This window comes from Eptesicus fuscus, chromosome 2, assembly GCF_027574615.1.
Source record: "Eptesicus fuscus isolate TK198812 chromosome 2, DD_ASM_mEF_20220401, whole genome shotgun sequence".
In the NCBI taxonomy this organism is placed as follows: Eukaryota; Metazoa; Chordata; class Mammalia; order Chiroptera; family Vespertilionidae; genus Eptesicus; species Eptesicus fuscus.
Window position 1 is genome coordinate 54,877,877 of NC_072474.1, and position 14,731 is coordinate 54,892,607.

The 14,731-nt window shown below is 39.6% G+C and overlaps 1 protein-coding gene across 1 annotated transcript in view; it reads right to left on the bottom strand.

The window, feature by feature from the left end:
• Positions 1-14,731, bottom strand: part of GRID2 (glutamate ionotropic receptor delta type subunit 2) — a 1,386,076-nt gene that overhangs the window by 122,979 nt on the left and 1,248,366 nt on the right. The window contains exon 14 of the mRNA XM_008143549.3: positions 7,921-8,087. Coding sequence (XP_008141771.1) covers positions 7,921-8,087 — 167 coding nt within the window. The remainder of the gene's footprint in view (positions 1-7,920; positions 8,088-14,731) is intronic.

Below are 14,731 nucleotides of genomic sequence, written 5' to 3' on the forward strand. Positions count from 1 at the left end.
CGAGGGTATGGGGGTACAGAGGATGGAGGGATTGAGCAAAAAATTTTAAAAAAGAGAGAGAGAGAACTCATGGAAATGGACAAAAGTGTGGTGATTTTTGGGGTGGAGGGTGATGGGTGGCAGGGGAAGAGGTCATAGAGGGGATAAATGGTGATGGGAAAAATAAAATAAAAAATTAAAAAAGGAACGCAGAGTCTGACACACAGAAAGCATTATGTAGTATGTTTGATATTTTTCTTATATGCTTTTAAGAGGAAGACAAAGGGAGGCAGAGTACACGATGACTAGAAACCTAAACATAAAATTAGAAATCTTGACATTTTTCCTGTTTTTTTTTTTTTTTTTCTTTTGGTGTGTGTGTGTGTGTGTGTGTGTGTGTGTGTGTGTGTGTGTATGGTTCTGAGCAAGTCATTTACTTCTTTGGACTAGTTTCATCTTTAGTAAAAAGAGAATTACAATCTATTTAAAAATTCTGAAACTTGTGATTAGGTTGATATATTGTTTATGCATCTGTGTCACTATCATGAATCCAATGAAATCATTCTGTGAGGTTTGAAATATGTCCTTGATACTGTGCCACTAGGTGGTTCTATTCCCAATGTTTAGGAAGAAAAGCCAATAGGCAAAAAGGGACTCTTATAGATGAAGCATAAAATTAGATCCATGAATTAATTATTCCTTGACACCCACTAAAATCTGAGAACAGAGGTGAGCTCACACTAAAAGCTCAAGAAATATTTTTTGTCACCTTTTAGCCTTATGAATAGCTAAGATTACAAGATCAACACTGAAGTCAATGTTATCAACTGAATAATTATTTTACTCTGAATAATTTAGTTATCTTCTATTCTTAAATGTATTTAATGAAAATTTTGATGAAATAGTATTTTTATACTAAGAACTATCATAAGACAAGGGCTACATAAAACATTTGATGAATTGAGGTAAAAGACCTGCACTTGGAAAATATTAAGATGTTGAAGAAAGAAACTGAAGAAAAGAGAAACCAATGGAGAGATATACTGTGCTCATGAATAGGAAGAATGAGAGCATTGTTAAAATGTCTACACTATCCAAAGCAATCTGCAGATTTTACACAAACCCTATCAAAATACCAATGGCATTTTTCAGGGAACTAGAAAAAATAATTCTAAAATTTATATGAAACCACAAAACACCCTAAATAGCCACAGCAATCTTGAGAAAGAAGAACAATGTTGGAGGTAGCAAACTATATAAGGCTATGGTAATCAAAACAGTAAATACTGCTATAAAAGCAGACATATAGAGCAAGGGAGCAGAATAGAGAGACCAAAAATAAACGCATAACTATAAGGTCAACTAATCTACAACCAAGGAGGAAATAATATACAATGGAGTAAAGACAGTCCCTCCAATAAAAGATGGGAAAACTGGACAGATACATGAAAAAAAAAAAAGAACTTAGACCACCTTCTTACACCATATACAAAAATATAAACTCAAAATGGATTAGAGACTTAAATGTAAGACCAAAAACCTTAAAAACTAGAACAAATAATAGACCATATACTCTTTGACATTGGCCTTAGTAATATTTTTTTGGATATATCTCCTAGGGAAAAAACAACAAAAGCAAAAATAAACAAATGGGACTGACTCCACAGAAAGGGACAATTTAAATTGCCAACATCCATAAATGCAAGACAAACAAAGGAAAAATAATGCCTAATGATTCATATTATTTTTCAGCATTTCCCTATAGTACATTTGCACAGAATTAAAATCTCTGCTAGGTAAACCACCACAGGGATAATAATAAATGGAACACGATGTAATTTATTGAACATTTCTTTAATCGCTATTATGTTTATAGATTGATTTTATTGGCTTCAATTTTTTATTTTTATTTTTTGCATAAAAGACTAAGTAATTGGGTCTGGAAAAAACCCCACAAACACCCACATCTGTAGTGAATAAAAAGCCATTAACCACGATTAAGGAATTTTTTCTTTTTTGCTGCCACCTGATTCATGTTAGGATCCACTAAACCTTTCTATGGTCTTACACTGTAAAACATGGGTATCACCTTTAATTCTATTATGCTTTCCATCCTCAGTTCTAAATACATGAAAACAATGGTGTGCTTCATGGCTTAGAAGCATCTCTTCTGTTTGTTCTTCCTCCTCATTTCCAGTGCAGACCAGGTCTTTCTTATCTCATGTCTTTGGGTTTGTTCTTATATAAGCCTATTTGAATACATCCTTCTTATCAAACTTCCCTTAAAGGCCATCTTCATCAGCTTACTTCTGGGCTCCAGAACTAGACATATGTTCTTGTAACTACTTGTGACCTACAATATGAATTCTAAACTTCAAATTTCCTTTCAAATTAACTTGATGTCCTTATAGGTCCCCAACACATTCTGTTGTCTCCCACTTCTATTTTTTTTTTCATTGTTTCTCCAAGTATTATCTATTTTTTCTGTTAAGCCTAAGTATTCTCTACTAACTCTTCAAGGTCAAGTTTAAGGCTTGCCTCCTCTGAAGAACTTCCTTTGATTAACTCTTTATTCTCTATGAAAGTCACATCTTTCAATATCTCAAACTACACAATTTAACACAACATAAATAAGCAATACCAATCCTATCTAATAAAAGAGTAATATGCAAATTGACCGTACCTCTGCTACACCCACAAGCCATGCCCACAAGCCATGCCCACAAGCCAATCAGGAGCGAATATTCAAATAAACCCAACCAAGATGGCTGCGGCCACAGAGAGCAGGAGGGAGGCTTGGGTTTCCCCGGCAATGGAGGAAGACAAGCTTTCCACCTGCCCTTGCTGGCCTAGGCCTCCACTCAATGCTACAAAGTTTCAATTATAGAAGATAAATAAATCCCAACAAATGGCTGCCACCACGGAGTGAGCAGAAGGCTTGGCTCCGCTCCAGGCTACAAAGTTTCAATTGTACAAGATAAATAAATCCCAGATACAAGGGCCTCTGCTTGGGTTGCTGGGGGCATGGCCAGCCTGCAAACCACCACAGACCCCTCACCCAGGCCACTCCACGCCCCAAGGGTACCCCCACCCTGATCCAGGACACCCTTCAGGGCAAACCAGCTGGCCCCCACCCATGCACCAGGCCTCTATCCTATGTAATAAAAGAGTAATATGCAGATTGACCATCACTCCAACACACAAGTTGGCTGCCCCCATGTGGTCAGAGATCGTGCCCCCATGTGGACACAAGATGGCCACCACAAAATGGACAGCAGGGGAGGACAGTTGGGAGGGACCAGGCCTGCAAGGGAGGGCAGTTGGGGGCGATCAAGCCTACAGGGGAGGGCAGTTAGGGGTGACCAGGCTGGCAGAGGAGGGAAGTTGGGGGTGACCAGGCCTGCAGGGAAGGGCAGTTGGGGGGGGACCCAAGCCTGCAGGGGAGGGCAGTTAGGGGTGATCAGGCTGGCAGGGGAGGGAAGTTGGGGGTGACCAGGCCTGCAGGGGAGGGAAGTTAGGGGTGACCAGGCCTGCAGGGGAGGGAAGTTAGGGGCAAACAGGCTGGCAGGGGAGCAGTTAGGCATCAATCAGGCTGGCAGGGGAGTGGTTAGGGGGTGATCAGGCTGGCAGGCAAAAGCGGTTAGGGGCAATCAGGAAGGCATGCAGGCGAGCAGTTGGGAGCCAACAGTCCTGGATTGTGAGAGGGATGTCCTACTGCCCATTTAGGCCCGATCCCACCAGGATTGGGCCTAAATGGGCAGTCGAACATCCCTCGAGGGGTCCCAGATTGGAAAGGGTGCAGGTTGGGCTGAGGGACACTGCCCCCCCATGCACGAATTTTGTGCACCGGGCCTCTAGTACTGTATATAAGTACTAGTAAGTGTAGTTGTTTTATGTGCATTAGCCTCATCTCCAACTAGACTGCAAATATCTTGCAAGTAACTTCCCTATGATATAACTGATTTTCCAATTTGTTTCCTCTTAGAATCTGCTAATCAATAAATATACTTAGATTGATTAATTATTATCTACTAGAGGCCCCATGTACAAGATTCATGAACGGGGTCATGGGGGGCAGAGGGAGGGCCACTCAATCTGGCCTGCACCCTCTCTAATCCGGGACCCCTCGGGGAATGTCCAACTGCCCATTTGTGCCTGCACTTTTAACAAATGACAGCTCCATTGTTGTTTCTTTCTTTTCATGCTTAACCCCATTGGAATTAGTAGGTATTCAAAGTGTGTATACATTTTGGGGGTGACACCCTGTATGTCTCTAGTCAGCGGTGAAAGGAACCAACGGCGGATTTGGAACCCCCAGACAGGGAACCTCACTCACTCCCTGCATGTCTCCCCACTTCACTTTCCACCTTCGCGGGCAGCGGGAGAATCAATGTTCTCTCATTAACTTGGAAAAGCGCATCCTGTCACCCGCTGCCCAGCAGGAGTGCTCTAGGCCCCAAGAGAGTGAGGCTCAGTCAGGGCAGCCTTCGCTCCTGGGTGCCGGCACCCAAAGTGCACATTCCTCCTCTGCAGTCACCCTGACTATCCCACCATTTCACTGAGAGGACAGAATTCCTAGCCTCCTCTGGGTTCCTGATCTTGAACGCTGACTGAAGGCACCTCAGCGAGGGCCGCCCGCGCCCACCAGGTGTGTCTGTCCGCACCTGCTCCTGCCGCAGCACCTGCATTAGCCCCACGGAGGTGATCTCATCGCTGCACTGGCCTCTGTGGGAACAGGGCATCACCACTCTGCCCTCTCACTGTCATCTCACAGGCGCCCACCCTCAGCACCCAGAACACTCAGACACTCTCCAATGTGAATGTGCTGGAGGGAATATGTGCACATCCTGTGGGGGATGTAGGCCTGCTGGGGTTGATGGAAGTGCGGCGGAGGGGCGGGGGGAACTTGCACGTGTCATGGTCCGGGACTGTTGCAGGTGCGCGTGGGTGACAACGCCTGGGGGATGTTCGCACGCCAGGGGGGGAGGGGAGGATGTGCGCACCAGAGGCCTGCCGCAGATCTGCACACCCCCGTGGTGCGGCCAGGAGGACGTCATTCTGACTCGCCACGGTGACTGTCCCTGCGATCGTGCATTTTCTGGGCCAGGAGGCGGGACTTACGCAGCCACTCCTCGGCGCTGATGGCCTGCAGATGTTACTTCAGCTAAGCCCGCAGGTTCTGTTTTTCGCGCTCATGGCTGCCACTGCCACTATGTGGGAAGTACAGGCCACCCTCCACCGGCCCGCCTCCCCCGCCCAGAGGCTTTCCGCGCGTGCTGCCCACCAGCCTGGAGCTCCCAACTGGCCTGAAGCTGCCCACCAGCCGCTCCGCGCTTGCGTGCGCTGCCCACTGGCCTGGAGCGGCTGGGGCGGGGTGGGACGCCTGCCTTTGTCACCTTGGCGACAAAGCCAGGCATCCCACTCCACCCCGGCTGCTCTGTGCCTCCGCGCCTGTGTGCTTCCCACAGGCCCTCCACGTCCTGGCCCGGCCACCGCCATCTTTGTTGTGGAGTGACCCTCAATTTACATATTCCCTTCTTATTGGCTGTGGACACTGCCATCTTTGTCATTGGCAGTGACGGTCAATTTGCATACCCCTCTTTATTAGATAGGATATCTTAACATTTTACTTTACAATTTGTGTATATTTCATTTTTGTCTTATACTTGGGATTTTTAAGGACCAGAATGGACCACTGCTAGAGTATGTTATTGTTCATAGCTATTTATTCCCATTTTCCCTTTATGTGGAGTACACGTATCCATCCCAGTCATTTTGGGCTGGCCTTGAGACTTTTCAGTTAGTCGTCCGTTGGCATATGTGACATGTGCCACATCCGTGCAAGCAGCACAGGGGCACCGCAGGTTTCTATCAGCTTCCTTTCAATTGCTCTTGCCATGAAAGCAGTGTGCCCCAGAGAGGGCTGCTTCTCCAGCCCGGGCCCTGGAATAAGAAGCTGCAGGGAGCAGACCTGCGGTTGACCCACAACTTACAGCAGAACTTACCAAGTCACAGCCCTTATGTTTCATAGCTGAGAAATAACATAGTTCAGTTCACTGATACTCTGGGGTTGTTTACTACACAGAAAAGCTGATTAACACAGGACCTCAGAGTTCATCTAACTTCCTGTTTTGCAGAAAAGGAGAGAGGCCTAGATTTTTAGTTAGCAAATGGAAGAGATATAACATAATTCAGACTTATTTTTAAAATTTTCATAACACAAAATACCTAGCTTTTTGTTATCCTAAAATTTGGAGGAATACAACTCAAATAGTTTAAAATTTGGGGCATTAATATCACCTGTAACTGCCATCTGGGTCTGGCATTTGCTTTTTAGAAAGTATGTAGAAGAAGATGAGAAAATAAACAAAGTGCACTATCAGTGTCAATGGAACATACTTCTACCTGAAAGATATTACTATTCTCTCTTAAGTCCAAGCTTGTTTGCAGTGGATAGAATGGAACGCAGTGATTTGTGAATTCCTTTCAGGCCCAAGTCTCTCATATATATTGTTAATATTACATATACATTCAAAATCTTCTTTACTAAACAACTTGCCATAGAACATTCTGATTTAAGGATGGGTATACTTTTTTTTTTTTTTTAAGGGAGCACTCTTTATAAAGCTCCAGAAGAATGTAGCTTCCCAAAATAAGAGAATGCCCTTACTTGATGATATACAAAGAAACTCACTTAAAATTTTGCAATGCATTATAGTTCATTCTTAAGTTTTGCACATTTAACTTCCACTATATATATATATATATATATATATATATATATATATATATTATTTATTTATTGTCTAAAGTTTTACATATGTCTCCTTTTTCCCGATTAACCCCTTCCCACCAACCATTCCCACCCCAGGCAAGCCCCCACTGCCCCAGTGTCTGTGTCCATTGGTTATGCTAATATGCATGCATACAAGTTCTTTGGTTGCTCTCTAATGCCCCACCTCTCCTGCCATTTGTCTCTGGATCTATTTTTGTTCATCAGTTTATGTTGATCATTATATCCCACATATGTGTGAGATCATGTGATATTTATCTTTCTCCGACTGGCTTATTTCGCTTAGCATAATGCTCTCCAGTTCCAAGGGATGGGTATAATTTTTTATTAACCTGTCTCCTTATACTGTTTGACATGAAGTGATGGACTGTAATATTCTTTTCTAAATTCAGATGGAAATATCCCTGTCATTATGTGCTTCAGTATATCAGAACTTTAACTTGGTCCTAAAATTTATGTTATCATATGGTATTCTTAGAAATAAATCAATTTTGCTAACTATGACACTTAGTCTGTAAAAATTCACACACACTAAATTGCTCAGTTAAATTCTGAAGATATTATTAAAACAGTATTTTCTTTTATATAATAACTAGAGGCTGGTGCACGAATTCATGCACAGGTGGGGTTCCTTGGCCTAGCTGGTGATTGAGACTGATGGGGTCCATCTCGCCCAGTCCTGATGGGAGCTGATGGGGGCTGGAAGGATGGGGGAAGGGACCATGAGGGATTGGCTGGCTAGGAGGGAGGGACCATGGGAGGTTGTCCGGCTGCAGGAGGTTGGCTGTGGGAGCACGCTGACCACTAGGGGCAGCTCCTACATTGAGTGTCTGCCCCCTGGTGGTCAGTGTGTGTCATAGCTACTGGCCAGTCATCCAGTAGTAACTGTCGCTTAGGCTTTTATATACATAAATTTTTTTGAGAGTAAAACCAGTCATGTGCAGTGATATTTTCCCCTTCTTAAGAGGAAAAACAATACTTCAATACATGTTTTAGGAAACGAATGTCATATAACTACCTTTTTTGTTACTATTTATTATGCTTTTTCAAACAAAGGAAATAAAATATAATAAACTAAAAAGGATAACCAAGTGAATTTTCTTTTTCTATACCGCCTCTCTTTTATTTAGAACACACACAAACCTTACCTTTGTGAGAAAACATCCCGGTAAGGACTGCCATGCTGCAATGCAATTCCATATCCCCGATCAGCAACAGTGTTCCCAATGGTGTAAAAGGAGCAATCTGGGTCATTGATAGCTACATACTCCAATACTGCGGCATCCCACACAAAAGCATAGTTTCCATATTTTACCTGTAAAAACATGGACAACAAAAGAATAAAATAGGACTTAAGGTAGGAATACTAAGTTATACAGACAGGACAAAAAATTGCATTATTATCTATGTAATTGTGCAAAAAAAATAATAGGTCCCATATTTCTAAGCACCTATTCGGAATGAGAATTTGGCTCTTGGTTAATTTATAGCTCTGTTCTCCTGGAAGCTTGATACAGTTAGAATGTTAACTATGTTTCCCAGGCAACACAGCTTCTAGTAAAATGACCCCCGTGTAGTAAATGTCACCTGGACAGGGAGAACAATAAACATATGAAAGGAAGCCATGTCTTTGAGCTTCTTGGAATGCAGCAATTCTTGTAATTGGCCCTGTTTCTCTGGTGACCCTGGAAGTTATGCTTTTGGAGCTGTTACAAGAGATCTTGGCTTCTTTTGGTTATTAGGTTTCTAAGCCAAGTAGGCTTTGCTCGGCACCAAATATGGGGATCATCTTGCAAGTGACCTATATTCTAAATGAATGCTGCATGCATAACTTATATTAAAGAGAAATAATCAACACTGCCCTGCTGGCAAGATATATATATTTTTCCTATGTCCTAAATTAATCCTTTGCAGAGAATGGTTTATAACAATCTTGCTGGATTTAGAAGAAACCGCCTAGGTGGGCATTGCAATGAGAAAAAAAAATATACAACCTTTTCTATCATCATTTATGAAACAACTTTATTCTGGTTTGTTTATAATATCTTTTAGTGCTTATATATTTTTCTCTCAGTAATCACTCATTGCCTGGGTTGTAAATTTATAAAACATAAAAAAATCCCTTGTATTATTTTTTTAAAAAACAACTATCTTTATTGTTGGAAGTACTGCAGATGTCCCCCTTTTCCCTTCATTGACCCCCTCCACCCTATACCACCCTCCTGCCAACCCCAGACCTTCACCACAATATTGTCTATGTCCATGCATATAAATTCTTTAGTTAACCTCTCCCTTCCCCTCCCCTTCCTTAATCTTAAAGTTCATTTAGAAAATTATTATATATGAATATAAAAATTAATAAATTCATTAAATAAACAGAATAATTATATAAATCACTCAATTTGTTTCTTGAAAGGAAAGTAATTTCCCGGTATATCTGGTTAGGAAAAATCAAAATAAATATAAATACAGATAGTTGAAGTGATGTCAGCAAGATAGGGGATTAGGAGATCCCCAGATCTGGTCTCCAACAGAAACAAGCATATGACAGAAATCCATGAGTAAAAGTGCCCTTATGAGCCTTGGGATCCAAGTTGTGAAACCCTGTGGAGTCTAGGACTGAGGAAGAATACTCTGAGAAGGCAGGCCCATGGTTGGCTGACAATTGTGGTCCTGGATGCAGTCCCATCAGCAGCCCTGTCCCATTGTGGACCTGGCTCCAGATCTGTAAAGGTACAAGGTAAGGTGCCCCTGCCACTACTGCTATTCAAAATAGCCATGGAAGTGCTAGCCAGAAGAATTAGGTAAGGAAAAGGGGGATCCAAATAGGAAAGGAGGAAGTGGAATTATCTCTATTTGCAGATGACATGATCATACATGTAGAAAATTCTAAGGACTAAACAAAAAAAGTTAAAACTAATAAATCCAGTAAAGTTGCAACATACAAAAATCAATAGCATTTATATATGTAAATAATGAACTAAACAAAAAGGAAATTTGAAAAACATCCCATTTATAACATTAAAAAAAATAAAATACTTAGGAAGAAACCTAATCAAGAGGTAAAAGATTTGTATGCTGAAAATTACAAAACAGTGATGAAGGAAATTAAAGAAGACACATAAATAGAAAGACATTCTGTATTCATGGCTTGAAACAATTAATATTGTTAAAATGTTCACCCAATGCATAGTGATCTACAAATTCAATGCCATCCCTATCAGAATTCAGTGGCATTTCTTACAGAAGTAGAAAAAAAAAAATTCACGTGTAACCACAAAAGGTCCAAAATAGCCAATGCAATCTGAACAAAAAGAACAAAGCTGGGGGCATAATGATACCTGATTTCAAAATATGTTACAAAACTACAGAAATCAAAACACTGTAGTATTGGCATAAAACAGACATAGAGATTAGTGGACCAAAATAGAGATCCCAGAAATAGATTCACACTTTAATGTTCAACTGATCTACAAAGATTCCAAAGACATACAACGGGAAAAGAAATGCTTCTTCAATAAATGGTGTTGGGAAAACTGGATATCCGACATGCAGAAGAAAATTGATCCCATATTTCACGTCATATACAGAAATCAACTCAAATCTATTAAAAACTTAAATGTAAGACTTGAAACCATAAAACCCCTAGAAGAAAACATAGGAAACATAGGAAAAGTGTCTTGACATTGGTCTGAACAATGATTTTTGAATATGACACTACCAAAAACACAGGCAACAAAAGCAAAAGCAAAAATAAACCAATGAGTTTGGATCAAGTTAAAAAACTTCTGCACAGCAAATGAAATACTAAACAGAGTAAAAAGGCAAGCTATGCAATGGGGAAAATTGCAAACCCTGAATCTGATAAGGATTTAATATCCAAAATATATAAGGAATACCAAAAACTAAATAGCAAAAAAGCTAAATAACTGTATTTAAAAAGGAAAAAAATACATTAGTTAAAGAAGACACACAAAAGGTCATAGATATACAAAAAGATACTCAACATCACTAATCATCAGGGAAATAAATGCCAACGAAACTACAATGAGATATCATTTTACATCTGTCAGAGTGGTTATTATTAAAAAGACACCAGTATTGGTTAAAATGTGGAGAAAAGGGAACCTTTGCACATTATTGGGGAGAATGTAAATTGTGCGACTGTTATGGAGATTACTCAAAAAATTAAAAATAGAACTACCAAATGATCCAACAATCCCAGTGCTGGGGATATATCCAAAGGAAACGAATTCAGTATCTCAAAGAGATATCTGCACTCCCATACTCATCACAACACTATTCACAAGAGCCAAGATATGAAAACAACCTAAATGTCTACTAATGGGTGGATGGATAAAGGAAATATATAATAGAATGTATTTCATCTTTAGAAAAGAAGGAAATTCTGCTATTTGCAACAACACGGATGAACTCAGAAAGCATCATGCTAAGTGAAATAAGCTAGACAAAGAAAGACAAATACTACATGATCTCAGTTATATGCGAAATCTAAAATAGTTGAACTCATAGAAGTACAGAGTTAGAATAGTGGTTGCCAGAGATTGAGGGGATGGGGGGAAATGGAGAGATATTGGTCAAAAGATTCAAAGTTTCAATTAGGCAAGATTAATAAATTCTGTAGATTCAATGTAGAGCATGGTGAGAATAGTTAACAGTACTGAATTGTATACTTGAAATTTGCCAAGATCTTAAGTGGTCTAATGACAAAAAAAGGTAATTGTGTGAGGTGATAAGTAGTTTCATTGTGGTGATCATTTCATAATATACTATATGTATATCAAAACATCAAGTTGTACACCTAAATATACTAGTATATCCAAGTTTTTTTTTGGCAATTTACCTCAATAAAGCTAAAAATGACATAAAATGAAAAGGAAAATAATTTTCAGAAATATATTATGAATGACTTTACAGGAATAAAATTAAAATATCAGTAACTTTGATAATTTCCTGGGGAAAAATTACCCAACTTCTTTAAGAAGTAGAAACTTCTATTTCACAGAAAAAGAGCTAAAATAACCTTACTAAACTATGAGAAACATCCAGAAATCTCAGAATTGTTATCCCAAAAGTATCAGCAAACAGGTTTTAATGATTATATTACAAGAATAATGTAGCATTATTAAACAGAAAAGAGCAACACTGGTTCAGTATTCAGGAAGTTGCTGGAATAATATAGCTTATGAATGAATCTTTATAAAAATTTAAATAGTCTTTCAGCCCTGGCTGGTTTGGCTTAGTGGATAGAGGGTTGGTCTGTGGACTGAAGGGTCCCAGGTTTGATTCCAGTCAAGGGCACATGCCCAGGTTGCAGGTATGATCCCCAGTGGGGGGTGTGTGTAGGAGGCAGCCGATCAATGAATCTCTCTCATCATTGATGTTTCTATTGCCCTCTCCCTTCCTCTATGAAATCAATAAAAGTATATTTTAAAAAATAGTCTTTCAACAGACATCAAGAAGACTTTTTACAAAATTGAAAACCATTATCTATGCACCCAACTAGCAAAGTAGGAATAAAGAAATTCTTTAATGAGGTATAGAATACTACCTCAAACAAGCATCAATTCTATTGGCAGTTGAAACTAATGGCATTACCATTAAAGTAAAGAAAAGGATGCCTACCATTTGTGCCACAATGCATACAGATCATCTATACTAATAAAAGGGTAATGTGCTAATTAGACCGAATAGACCAGATGTCTTCTAGATGTCCTTCAGGATGTCCTTCCGGACAAAGCCGCAGTGGCTGCGAGAGCCTAGGGCTGGGAACCTCGGTGGTTGTGAGGGCCGAGTGCTGGTGGTGCGGAAGAGGCAGCGGTGTGGAAGAGGCAGCAGTGCAGGCTGGTCCAGTGCCGCCCCTTCCGCAGAGGCAGCGGGAGAGGGGGTTGTGTGGTCCTGGTCCCAGTGCTGTCCCTTCCACAGAGGCAGCCACAGAGGCAGCAGCATGGGCCCAGTCCCAGCGCCACACCTCCGTGACCTGCTGTGACTCAACCTCCCACAGCCCTCCCCCAGCCAGCTTGGCCCCAGATCACCCCCACCCAACAGTGGGCAGGGGGTGGGGCCAGGGCTAAAAACAAGGGCCAAGGGCTGGCAGCCACAGTGGCCAGCAGTGGCAGCAGCAGCGGGGTGATAGGGGCAGTGCCTTCCCCTGATCGGCCCTGTCGCCTCCTGCAAAGGGAGGCCAGACTGTGGCTTAGGCCCGCTTCTCCTGGGGAGCGGGCCTAAGCCATCAGTAGGACATCCCCTAAGGGCTCCTGGACGGTGAGAGGAGGCAGGCGGGGCTGAGGGATCTCCCCCAGTGTAGGAATTCTCATGCACCAGGCCTCTAGTGTATCATATAAATGTACAGCTAAAACCCTCATAATCTTATTAACCAATGACACACTAATCAATTTAATTAAAAAATAAAAACAAATGATTGTGATCGTTTTAGCCTATACAATAAGGCAGAAAACAAAAACCTGATTTTAAGCTTTAAACACAAAATTTTTATTATTTGATGACATACTGTATGTCTGAAGCTCACAATAATGAACTAAAAATATTAGAAAAAATAAAGATTTCAACAAATATATTTATGTAAATAGATATATACAAATCAATTGATTTTCTATTAATACATCAATAACATATAATTGAGTAAAATAATCATTTACACTAAGAATAAACACCTATAAATAAATTTAATAATAAATGACCAAGGACTAAATAAAGAAAATTTCAATACTTTACTGAAGGAAGATGTGAACTTGATTCTAGAAAAGATATGTTCCTAAAGAATAGATGCACAATGATAAAAGAAATGGTAGTTTTCCTCAGGTTATTTGATACTTAATGTAATCTGAATAAAATGTCCAAAGAATATGTTTTAATTTGTTTAAAATCTTTGCATATTTAATTGGAAGAAAGCAGATAAAATAGCAAAGAACTTTTGAAAATAAAATCTAATGATCAGAGACTTAGAATACGAAGTAATGAAAATTTTATAAAGCTTAAAAGTAAAATAGCATGGAAATTGTCAGCAAATAGAAAATCTGTGTTGTAAACCAAAAAATCTATAAACCTGATAAAGGTATATAATTGTTGTATATAGACTGTATATATGATCACTATATATATATATATATTATATATATATATATATATATAATTACAAAGACCATAATTCAAATCAGTATGGCAAATATAAAATAATTTAAAAATTAGAGTGAGACAGGTGATTATTTTAAAAGGACCAATATTAAAGCACTGCAGTGTATCATATGCAAAATGAATTCCTTTAGTGCAATAAATTCATTATAATAAAAAATAATCCAGGTTTGAAAAAAAATCCACAAAACTAGAAAAACATGTAAAACTATATTTTTCTGATACTGGGAAAAAAGCAGGATATATCTAAACATAAAAGTAAAGGAATAAAATGTAAATAAATATTTTATATATTTACTGCCTTGTAAATATATTTTCTTAGACGAGGCCAACATTAGATACTCAATAAAAAGTTTTACAAGAAATATGTTCTAAATCCTTTAGACCAGTTTACTGTGATGAGTGGATACTTAACATATCTCTTCTTGGGGGCTAGCCCTAACCAAAAATCATTCCATGCAACAACTCATGCAGAGTCTACTGCACACTAGGGACTATGTTAGGTACTAGGGTTCATTGCTTCTCAAAACTCTAATTCAATACCATTAGAGTTACCAGGGGAGTCCTATGTTAAAAATGTAAATTCCAAATATTACCCCAACTTATTACATTGGAATGGTTGACGTTCAAGTCCGGGGAATAAGCTTTTTGACAATTTTGAAAGTTGAAAATCTTGACTGCTGATGTACATCAATTTTTTAATAAAAATGTAATAAAAATGAGTAATACAATTGGGAATAATTTGATATACATGAGGCTTGATATAATTATCAAAACTAGCAGGTT